Source organism: Oryctolagus cuniculus, chromosome X (assembly GCF_964237555.1).
Source record: "Oryctolagus cuniculus chromosome X, mOryCun1.1, whole genome shotgun sequence".
NCBI lineage: Eukaryota > Metazoa > Chordata > Mammalia > Lagomorpha > Leporidae > Oryctolagus > Oryctolagus cuniculus.
Window position 1 is genome coordinate 118,258,159 of NC_091453.1, and position 11,792 is coordinate 118,269,950.

An 11,792-nucleotide genomic window follows, 5' to 3' on the forward strand; every position below is an offset into this window, starting at 1 on the left:
CGCCTTGATGAAACTTATGAAGATTAGAACACTGAAATTAATAATCATGGAGCTTCAGGTGTGTGGGTACTGCAGGCTGAACCCTTACTTTAAGTATAGCCCCAACTCAGCCAGAGCCAAGTAGGCAGAGTGCCCTAGTCTGTCCAAGATGCTATAACAAAATACCATTTACTTGGTAGCTTCTGAGCAACAGAAATTTATTTCTTACAGTTCTGAAGTCTGGCAAGTCCAGGATCAAATCACCAGCAGAATCACTTTCTGGAAAGTGCTGGCTCTATGATCACAAATGAAGTTTTTGTTGTTGGTTTTGGTTTTGGTTTTATTTTTTTGTTTTTTGTTTGTTTGTTTGTTTTGCTGTGCCTTCACATTATGGAAGGGAAGATCTCTGGTCCCTTCAACCACTTACAAAGTCATCAGTCTCATACATGAGGGCTCTACCCTCATGACCGAATTAACTCCCAAGTGCCCAGCCACCTAATATGATCACATAGGGGTTCAGGTTTCAACACACCCATTTTGGAAGAACACAAACGTTCAATCCACAGCACAAAGCTATTTCCAAAAAGCACTGGACACTACAGAAAAAATACATTATTAAACTGTGATTACTGCACATAAGCATTAAAAAGTAATTAGATTGGCACTTCAATTGAGGGCTAATCCAAGGGAAGGAGGAGATCAGGTTAGCCACCTTGCAATTCCTTGCTAGATGTCTGTGAAAATGAATGTCTGTGTTTCCTACCCTCGTTACCAGATAAAGTATTAAGGCTTTTTACTGTAACATAATTTTAAAATATATTATCTAAAAAACTTAAAAAAAGGAAGGGAGAAAGAAAGAGGATAGGAGGGAGGGAGGGGGAGGAAGGGAGAGAGGGAGAAGAGAAATAGTGTTATATTCTTAGAATTGTATCTACAAATCACATTGAATCTGTTAAAAACTTATTAAAAATTAAAATAAAAATTTTAAGATATTTCAACAGAACCTTATACTTCTCAAATACAATGACAATAACAATAATAATTTGTGTTAAGCATTTAATTGTTATTTTAAAAACAAATCACCTCCGTGATGGATAAGACTGATCTTGATAGTGGTCATGAGTGGATTTTTCCCTCTATCAGTAGCTTAAGGGATGATGAGCATAAAATAATTGGTATAAGTTTGCTCCATCACAGTTAGATTTTATTTTTCTTGAGCTCTTAATTATTTAGGGTATCTTCAGGGATGACTTCATTGTACCTGATGTTGCAAATAATGGTTATCTCCCTATCACTGTCATCGTTACTGTCATATGTTCTTACATCACTGTCACTCACATTATCATGGTATACATTGTACCAGGAATCTACTTTCTGAAAGGATCTGGGAAAAGGCTTCACTTTACTTGAAACAGGTAGCTTTTGAGTGTTTTTCTTCTTTGACTCGGGAATATCATTGACTAAAGGCTCAGAACTTTTGCAAACAAGGCATCTTTCTTTGTAACATTGGCAACTCTTGGCTAATAGAGATCTGGATAACCTGGCTGCCTTGCCTACACCCAATGATTTTTTCGGTTTAAGACGTCTGGATGGCCTAGAAAATTTCTGTATGGATGGCTTAAATGGCAAGCTTTGATTTTGTGGATGATATGGACACACTGTCTTGGCTGACCAGGCTGGACAGTGTAGATAAGCTGGTGGGGATTGCCTGACCGGCTTGACTGCATAGGAAGGACTGCCTTGATTGACTGGCTTATGGGCATGAGCTAACTTATATGGCCTTTCTAGATTGTGTGTTCTATTTGACTTTTCCATGTGCGATGACCTGAGAAATTTTGAGGGTCTTGGTGGCCTTCTTGACTTTTTTTCACTTGATGGCTTGATTAAAGGTTCAGCACTAGATGATATAGATGACTGTCTTGAACTCGGGTACCTGATTAACTTTTCTGCACTAGATGGTATGGATGACTTTCCTGGACTTAAGGGACCAGATAACTTGTCAATACCAGATAGCATGGATTGTTTTTCTGGACTGTATGAACCAAGTGGCCTGAATTCGCTGAATGATATTTTGGATGACAGGGAAGATTTGGCTGCTATACCTTCTTTCTTGACCCTGAAAGTAGAAAATTTGGAGTATAATAATTTTAAACAGAACAGTCCTATTACTATTATAAGAAAACTAAGGGTGTTCTGTCAGTTTAGGCCTTTGATTTTTTTTTTTTTTTGGCTATAGTAAGAAAACTGAATACAGAATTGGAATATGGTGAAAGCTATGACTCAAGTTATAGATATGAACTCATGCTTTTTTGGAATATTTTACTGTTTTAACCACATCTGATAACCATATAGTCTATATATGGAGTGACACAAAGTTATTTCAAATCTACTCTATTTTATTAAGATTTATTTATTTACCCACTATGCCACAATGCCAGTCCCCTAATCTACTCTTAAGAGAGAATGAGAAACAGAGAATTTTACTTATTCCAGAAATTAAACTTTTTATAGCACAACCAGAAACTAATAACATGTCAGAGGAAAAAAGAATCTCTTTAGACCAAAGTCATTGTTTTCTTATAATATATACAATATCAAATTATTTATACACGAATATTTGTTCATAATATTCTTCTGAAGATAGAGAAATAGAACAATATTACTGCATTTTAGTAGCCACTCCTTGGATTAGGAAGTTTTCACTAAAAATTCATGCTGATAAAGATCAGCCTGATCTTCCTACAAGGGAATTTCAAAAAGTTTGTGGAAAAATTAGAATTAAAAGATGAGTTTATTTTGGGACAAACTATTTGAAATTCATGCACGTTTTTTCATAATATGCATTTTTGTGAACTTTTTTGAAAACTCCTCATATGCATGGGATTGAAAAATGTACCAAAATAAACTGCTTATCTTTTAAAAATAATCTATTAAAATTTAATAAATTATTAAATTGTCTTTTAATTCCATTTTCCATAAACTTATGGAAGTATCCTCATATATGACAGGCAGGATGGATATGATGTAACAATAGCAACTAATTTTCCATCTATTAAATATTAAACTGATATGTTATCTAAAATGTTTCATTGACTTTGGAAAACAGAGGCACAACCCCTGTCTCTCACTCTCTTCATTCTCTCATCTTACTCAGATATTCATGCCCTCTTTTCCTAGACTAAATTTCTAATGAATTAGTAACCTGGGATTAAGCTGAACCCTGAATAGGAAACAATTTAGGCTAAAATTGATAATGTACTTGAGAATATTTAAGAGCTGATGTAATTTAAGTAAAAATACCCACCCACAAGAGGTCGGTATTTTGTAAAGTCTAAAGTTAATGTTAAGTAATCTGAACAACAATGAAACCTTCACTATATGTATACACACATTCCAATTACATTCTTAATTTAAAGGTGTAAAACTTACGTTGCTCCTTTGGAGATCTCATCGTTCATACAATCATAATGGAGAAAACAAAAGCAAGTAAAGACAAAGGATATGATCATAATACCAATTATGACAATGAGTAGATGTTTTCTAAAATTGTCCATTTTTGTTTCCGTTAATTCAAGGCGTTTTGCTGCTGTAAAGAGATTAAATTATCAGACAATGTGTTTGGTAACCAAGTTTTCTTCTGCTTTGATAGTGGGTTGCCACTATATGTCACAATGAAATCAATTTATCACTTTTTTTTTTTAAACTATAGAGTGTGCCCATTTTCTTTCCTTTATCTAGTCTTCAGCCACAGTCTAGAAGTCAAATCTGGGAGGCATCTCTGGCTACTTTGTACTATTATTATCTGTATTACCCCTACATCATGGCTTGCTTACCATATCATCTGGGCTTTTGAGTGTGTGTGTCTAGTCTGTCATGTTTGTGTGAGTACACTTGGACGTTAATGTGCAGGTGAGTGTATGTGATGGAAAAGTGAATGGGACAAGAGTAAACTCTTGCCAAAAACTTACTATGTGTTAAGTTCCACACCAGATTCATTCATGTAGTATTATATATTTAGATTGGGAAGAGGTTGATTGGATAGTGAAGTAGGAAAATGGCAGACCATAAGTTTGTACTCTTTATGCCTATATTTTACATGGATTTTTCACAGAAAAGTAAAAATATCAACTATTATGCTAGAAATTCTTGAAAACTTAACTAATGGTAACACTGAAGTGGCAAAATATTTCTTAAATACAGCTATATTTTCTAATGAAACTCTTGAACACTTACTATAACAGATCATAATTTACATACCTGTAGTAAAAGATCCATTGCTTTCATTTGTGTTTAAACCATTATTTGTCCAAATGGACAAAAGTAGGACATAAATAAAAAGATTCATGTCCAGGACTGTGTTCAAATGTTTCTTCTTCTAAGGCAACTACTGTGTTTTATGTGGTTCAGACAGTTCTAGAGGTTTATGACATCACTATCATTTTGCGTCACATTCTGATGACATAATCTCACCATGGGGAACCATAAGCTTTTGTGAACAAATTTTATCAAATGATTTAATTATTTATTTGTCCTTCACATCAAATATGCTACCAAATTCAAAACAAGAGAATTGAGAAGTTATTAAGTAAAGAGAAGTTATTTAGAGAAGGTAGGGGAAAATAGGATTGAAGAGGTATTTCTCCTTATAAAATGGTAAGGAGGTTGTCGCTCCCCCTCTTCGTGGAGGAACGACACTAAGTCCTGCCTAGGCTTCATATCCGAGTCACGGCACCATTATGTCGCTCCCCCTCTTCGTGGAGGAACGACACAGGACCCTGCGCTGTTCTTTCGTCTGCTCGGCCCTCCCCGGGTTTGCTGCTGGTTCTTCCCGGGTTGGCTACTATCCCTTCCACCTCCGTGGAAGGGCAGTTCCCCCTGGCCGCATTCCCCACTTCCGCAGGGGAGCGGCACACCGCCGGCCGGTTCTCTCGGGGGCTGCACGGGTTCCCTTAGATGTTCCCCATAGATGTTTCTGGTGCATGCCGTCTCTCTCCTCCTTTATAGTCCTCCTCCGCCAATCCCAACTCGGCTGAGTACGCTGCTCTCCAATCAGGAGCAAGTCCTACAGTTAATTGGTTGAACTGGAGGCAGCTGTGCGGAAGCTGTTTACTTCTCTCCCAGCGCCATATTGTGGGAGAGCAGATGCATAGAATAAGTCCTAATTCGAGCAACTTAGTCTAGTCCGGATTGCTCCCCACAGAGGTACTTTGAAGTCTGTTATTGATTGAATGTTTGTATTCCTTCAAAACTCATATGTTGACATCTAATCCCCACTTTGGTGGTATAAAGAGGTGCGGCCTTTGAGAGATAATTAGGTCAAAATAGAATCAGGGACCTCATAATAGAGGCCAGAGTGCTGGTTTGTTCTTTTTACCACGGGGGGCCACATGAGAATGTAACCATGCTGGCATGTTGTTCTTGGACCTCTAGCCCCCAGAACTGTGAAAAATAAATTTTTGTCGTTTATAAGTCACCCTGTCAATGGTCATTTGTTATAGCAGCCCAAACTAGGAGAGACATTGGAACTGAGAAGTAGGGTGCTGCTGTGATACCTAAACATGTGGAAGCTTTCATAACTGGTTGATCAGTAGAATGAGGCAGAGTTTTGAAGTGCATGCTAGGGGGCTGGTATTGTAGTGCAGCAGGTTAAACCACTGCTAATGGTTCTAAATCCCACTGGAGTCCTGGTTGCTCCCTTTCTGATCCAGCTCCCTCCTAATACACTGGGAAAGCAGCGGAGGATGGCCCAAATACTTGGGCATCTGCTACCCTTGTGGGAGACTGGGATGGAGTTCCTGGTTCCTGGCTATGGCCTGGCTCAAGCAGGGCCATTGTGGCCATTTGGGGAGTGAACCAGCAGATGGAAGATCTTTCTGTTCTGCTACCCCTCCAACACCATTGTTCTGCCTTGCAAATACATAAATAAATCTTAAACAAAAGAGAGAGAAAAGGGCATGTTAGAAACTTAGGGGCTGATGCTGTGGTGTAGTGGGTAAAGCTGCCGCCTGCAGTGCCAGCACTTCTACCAATTCTGCCTGCTCTTATTCCATGCATTCCTTTGTCACTCAGCTCCATCACAAACTAGTGGGATTTGATGTCAAAAGCTGACTTATTTTTTTTTTCTGACTTTTCCAGAGTGGGCCGTCTGGGAAAGCTGTCTTTTGCTCCAGAGCCTCCTAAATCAATATGGTGAGATAGCAGGGACAAAATTGGAGTATAGAAAATCAACCACCCATGCCAATTCTAGCATGGCTGCAGCCACATCCTCTGAGGTATCTACCTCATCCATCATACTAGAAGACTTCAGGGTTCACCTACTGGCTTGGAATTTTAGTGAACTCCTCATTATAAAACTCTGAGGCTAACTACAAACTACCCTTCAAATGGGGATAAAGGTGGTGTTAAGGTCGGGAGACAGCATAGGGTGCTGCTCCTGGGTTTTTAGAGATGGTTTCCCGAGAGACCCTTATGTTCAGGGTCCTTCAAGCCAGTCATATGGCTTTGCATTCCTGTTATCCTCAGACCTGCTGGTGCAACAGGAGAGGGAAGGTGAAGGCAATGTCTGCAGTGAATCTGGCACAACAGTGGAAAACTCCAACAGAACCTGTGTCAAGTCTGTGATTTTAGACCCACCTACCCTGTCCCAGCTTCCCCTAAGTGTGCAGAGCTCCTTCCTGCCTTCCTTTCCAGGAGCAAACAATGCTGAGTGGTTCTTACAACTTTTACACATTCATTCCATTGTATTGCCAAATCTGAAGGGGACACACCCTGATGAGATGTTTGGCAAGGGCAGCCCCACTGTAGAAGTCACAGAATATCACAAAGGACTGGAAGGTAGAAGTGAGGGTAAGGCTGGATGGAATTGTTACATATCAGCCCTCCAACTCAGATGGGCCTCCACCTCTTTGAGTACCACCAGCAAAAGTTCACAGTTCTTTTCTCACAAATGATGCTTCAGAAATTTCCTGAGCTCACTCTCACCTCCAGTTTACTCGGACATCTTGAGTTTGGAGTTGAGGTTGTAATAGCCCCTCCCCACCTCATGAACACAGATCCAGTGCTACCTTTTGAGTGGCAACTTGGGTGGACCCTAGTACCGACTGGAGGGTAGATTCATGATAAAGCCCATGATGTTAGTGAGAGCAATAACACTGACAGCTCTGCACTTGTCCCACCAAAAGCTTCATAGCCTTTGGTTTAAAGTGCTGCCACGAGGAATTTGTAAAACATCATGCTGAGTGAATTAAGCCAGTCCCAAAGGGACAAATATCATATGTTCTCCCTGATCGGCGACAACTAACTGAGCACCAAAGGGGAAACTTGTTGAAGTGAAATGGACACTATGAGAAACAGTGACTTGATCAGCTCTTGTCCTGACGGTTGATGTACAATGTAATACTTTATCCATTTTAGTATTTTTTTTGTTCTAGTACCATTGGTTGGACTCTGTAATTAACACACAATTATTCTTAGGTGTTTAAATTTTAACTGAAAACTGATCCCTGTTAGGAATTTGGAAAACATTATGTTGAGTGAAATAAGCCGATCCCAAAGGGACAAATACCACTTGTTCTCCTTGATAGGTGACAACTAACTGAGCACCAAAAAGGAAACCTGTTAAAGTGAAATGAACACTATGAGAAACAGTGACTTGATCAGCCCTCACCCTGACTGTTGATGAGCAGCTTAATATGTTATCCCTCTTAGTATTTTTTTTGCTTGTTCTACTTAATACTTTTGGTTGAATACTGTAATCAATTCACAATTATTCTTAAGTGCTGAAACTTAACTGAAAAGTGTTTGCTGTTAAATATGAGTGGGAATAAGAGAGGGAAGAGATGTGCAATTCGGGACATGCTCAAGCTGACTTACCTCAAACAGTAGAGTTAGAAACATACCAGGGGATTTGAATTCAATCCCATCGAGGTGGCATGTACCAATGCCATCTCACTAGTCCCAGTGATCAATTTCTGTTCACAATTGATCATAATATAGGACTAAGAGCCAAAGGGATCACATAAACAAGAATAGTGTCTGCAAATACTAGCTGATAGAATCAAAAAGGGAGAGAATGATCCAACATGGGAAGTGAGATACACAGCAGACCCATAGAATGGCAAATGTCCTAACAGCACTCTGGCCTCAGAATCAGCCCTTAAGGCATGTGGATCTGGCTGAAATGCCCATGAGAGTATTTCAGGCATGGAAAGCCAAGACACTCTCGGGAAAAAAAACCTAAATGAAAGATCTCTGTGAGTGAGATCCCAGTGGAAAGAATGGGTCATCAAAGAAGGAGGTACCTTTCTCTGAAGGGAGGAGAGAACTTCCACTTTGACCATGGCCTTGTCTAAATATGATCAGAGTCAGTGAACTCAGGGGGCTTCCATAGCCTTGGCAGCTCATGACAAGAGCCTAGGGTGATTACTGATGCCATAAACAAGAGTGTCAATTTGTTAAGTCAACAACAGGAGTCACTGTGCACTTACTCCTCATGTAGGATCTTTGTCCTTAGTGTGCTGTACATTGAGATTTAATGCTATAACTAGTACTCAAACAGTATTTTTCACTTTATGTTTCTGTGTGGGAGCAAACTGTTGAAATCTTTACTTAATGTATGCTAAATTGATCTTCTGTATATAAAGAGAATCGAAAATGAGAAAAAACAAAAACAAAAAAAAATTAAAAAAAAAAATAAAGTGCTGCCATGATGACATTCACATTGGTTCCCATTTCCCAGCTTGCTCTTCTTGTGGGGTGTCACCATGGTGTTTGGGGACAACTTCTGGAAAATTTCTTGCAGAGTTTCCAAGGTGAAGGCATTGCTGTCCTGGAAGATATTGTTGAGAGCATGGAGGGCACAGAGCTCCCTGCACTGTTTCTTATGTAGGGGTGCTGCCTGGGGCAGCTCCAAAGATTCCGATTTGGCCTTTTCGCCTTTCCAAGGCACACAACTCATATTTTTCATTTTAGGTTTCAGAGTAAGCTAGCAATACCCCCACTTTTTCCTCCTGAGGAAGATGGAAGTGTCTCAATCTGTCCAGGATTCCTGAGGTCCACATTATTCTCTGGTATCCATGATTTATACTCTGTTACTAGGAGAAAAGGTTGGAATCCAAAGGAAAAAAAAATCCACCTCTTCTCTTTTCTTGATAGAAAAATAACTTTTAGTTTATTTCTCCATCACTGTTAAAATACAGAATTTTTAAAAATCATATAAAAAATGTAAGATCTTATTTCCCTGTCCCCATCCTCCCCTCCCACCCTTGTATAAAAAACATGGCTTTTTCACTGTATTTTCCTCTCTACAATTGCCAACCAGGCACTAACACAGGAGGGCTGAAAGAAGCCAGTCACATGGCTCCTTTTCTCCCATTTCTTTCCAACCAGGACACCACTGAGTCAGGAAACAAGGCGTGGGTGGCAAATACAATGCACAATTTGAGGAACTAGTAGGGGCCAGGTGGTATGGGATCACAGCCTGCACTGGGGCCTTGGGACAGCCCTCCATGCCTTGAGTGCAGACTCTCACCCTCTTGCGGGCCACCTTAGGCCACCAGCTGAGCTTCCCTCTGCGGGGGGAGGGGAGGGCTTGAGCATCTGAGCTAGGCATCAGTGGCCCTTGCTTGGCACATGCTCCTAAAGCAAGTGGCCTTTTAATAGAGATTAATATGAGTGTGAACCACAGATTTAGCTAGCTACCTCAGCATGAAAACTGCCAGTTTGAGCCAAAGGGAAATGACACAGGATGAAATAAAGAAAGATTGTTGGATTTCTTAAAATAGAATCATAGGGGTGACACTGCGGTGTAGACGGTTAAGCCTCTACCTGTAGTGCTAGCATCACATTTGGACCCAGGTTCAGTCCCAGCTGCTACACTTCCAATGTAGCTCTATGTTATGCACTTGGGAAAGCAGCAGCAGATGGCCTCTAAGTACTTGGGCCCCTGTACCCACGTGGGAGACCTGGAAGGAACTCTTGGCTCCCAGCCTCGGATAGGTCCAGCTCAAGTGGTTGTGGCCATTTGGGAAGTGACCCAGAGGATGGAAGACCTCTCTCTCTCTGCCTCTCCCTCTCTCTGTCTCTCTCTAATTCTACCTTTCAAATAAATAAATCTTTTTTAAAAAATAGCATCATAGAGCTATTTGTGAAAATGCTGCCTTCTTCAAGGCAAGGGAAGAACGACCCAGCAGGTAATTCAGAGATTATCAATGCTTTCTCCTTAGTTTCAAAAGTAGAACAATCACCTGGTTTTCAATCACCCTGATTTGATCAGTATATGTGTTGAAATATCACACTGTACCCCACAAATATGCACAATTATTGCATATCAATTAAAAAATAAATGTCAGAGAGATAGGAAACAAAATAAGCAAAGTGTGATATCCTAGAAACCGAAGGAAGATAGTTTCATGCAAGTGGAATAGTCAACAATAAAAAGTACTTCTGATATTTTTTAAAGATTTATTTATTTGAATGACAGAGTTACAGAGAAAGGTAGAAAAAGAGGTGTTCCATCTGCTGGTTCACTTCCTAGATGGCCACAATGGCTGGAGCTGAGCTGATCTGAAGCCAGGGGCCAGGAGTTTCTTCCGGGTCTCCTATGTGGGTATAGGGGCCCAAGGACTTGGGCCATCCTCTAGCTGCTTTCCCAGGCTCATTAGCAAGAAGCTGGATGGGAAGTGCAGCAGCCGGGACTCAAACCAGTGCCCATATGGGATACTAGCACTGCCGACCAGACCTTTAACCTGCTGTGCCACAGCACCAGCCCCCCTGGGGGAATTTTTTATAAGATGGAAAAGAGTAGCTCAATTAAAAGCTTATGGGGTGGGGGGAACAAAGCACTGTGTTGTAGCGGGTAAAGCCGCTGCCTGTAGTGCCAGCACCCCATATGGGCACCGGTTCAAGTACTGGCTGCTCCACTTACAATCCAGCTCCCTGCTATGGCCTGGGAAAGAAGTAGAAGATGGCCCAAGTCCTTGGGCCCCTGCACCCACCTGGATGACCTGAAAGAAACTCCTGGCTCCTGGCTTCGGATTGGCGCAGCTCCAGCCATTGCAGCCATCTGGGGAGTGAACCAGCAGATGAAAGACTCTCTTTCTGCCTCTCCTCTCTCTGTGCAAATAAGTAAATAAATAAATCTTTTAAAAAAGAGAAAGCTTATGGGAAAGCTTATGCAAGAAAATGTTGAAGTCATGGGAAAGAACAGTATTAAGTGATGGAGCCAGGCTTCTTAGGGAACAGGAAATAATGCTATCGTAAAAATATCATTCCTCATGGTGGTACAAGTTGAGATTAAAGGATGGGAATCTGATACATATTCAATGAAGATGGAGGTAGGGATGAGAATGAGGGAATTAGTAGAAGGACTTTGAAGAATTTCTGTCTGGTGGCTTCTATTTTCCTAACAGATTAAGAGTAGAAGTAATTTTTTAAAAGAAGGAAGGGGTGAAATTTGAGAACAATGGAGAAGGGTTGAAAGAGATGCTGTGGAAAATAGAAAGACTGCAAAAATTATCTGATGTTATATGGTTGGGAATTTTGCTCTTCTCTGGCTAATAACGTAATTTTATTTCCCTTTAATGATAAAGATGTTTATATGCTAGTTGATGTATTCATTAAGTTAAACCTTTATTGTGAATACTACTTGGAAAGAAGATGTTTCGGGCTGCTATATGCCACAACATTCAATTTGCTGGAGTTTTCCTTGACAACTGTATCCTATTGATGAATGACTAATAAGCTAGTATCCTCTCTTCAAGGAGTGTACTTTTCTTAGAGCTTTTTTTTTTTTTTTTTGACAGGCAGAGTGGACA

General features: G+C 40.4%; 1 protein-coding gene and 1 pseudogene across 2 annotated transcripts; both read right to left on the minus strand.

Moving 5' to 3' along the window:
- Positions 1–1,030: 1,030 nt before the first annotated feature.
- Positions 1,031–4,382, minus strand: CXHXorf66 (chromosome X CXorf66 homolog). Of its 2 annotated transcripts, none has more exons than XM_002720517.4 (3): positions 4,237–4,382; positions 3,409–3,565; positions 1,031–2,095 (listed from the first exon to the last, which is right to left on the minus strand). In XM_002720517.4, exons 1-3 carry the CDS (start codon positions 4,322–4,324, stop codon positions 1,201–1,203), a joined length of 1,140 nt encoding a protein of 379 aa, XP_002720563.1. In that variant the 5' UTR covers positions 4,325–4,382; the 3' UTR covers positions 1,031–1,200. The 2 variants fall into 2 exon arrangements, with proteins under 2 accessions (XP_002720563.1, XP_051687557.1); XM_051831597.2 differs by having other exon boundaries at positions 3,409–3,562; positions 4,237–4,366.
- A 2,462-nt stretch (positions 4,383–6,844) lies between these two features.
- Positions 6,845–8,935, minus strand: LOC100343604 (josephin-1-like; annotated as a pseudogene).
- Positions 8,936–11,792: the final 2,857 nt, after the last annotated feature.

Coding starts and splice junctions, on each gene's coding strand:
- CXHXorf66 (XM_002720517.4), bottom strand. CDS start 4,324: ATGAATCTTTTTATTTATGTCCTACTTTTGTCCATTTGGACAAATAAT. Junction 3,566..4,236: donor CAATGGATCTTTTACTACAG/GTATGTAAATTA, acceptor ATCTCTTTACAG/CAGCAAAACGCCTTGAATTA. Junction 2,096..3,408: donor GAGATCTCCAAAGGAGCAAC/GTAAGTTTTACA, acceptor TTCTACTTTCAG/GGTCAAGAAAGAAGGTATAG.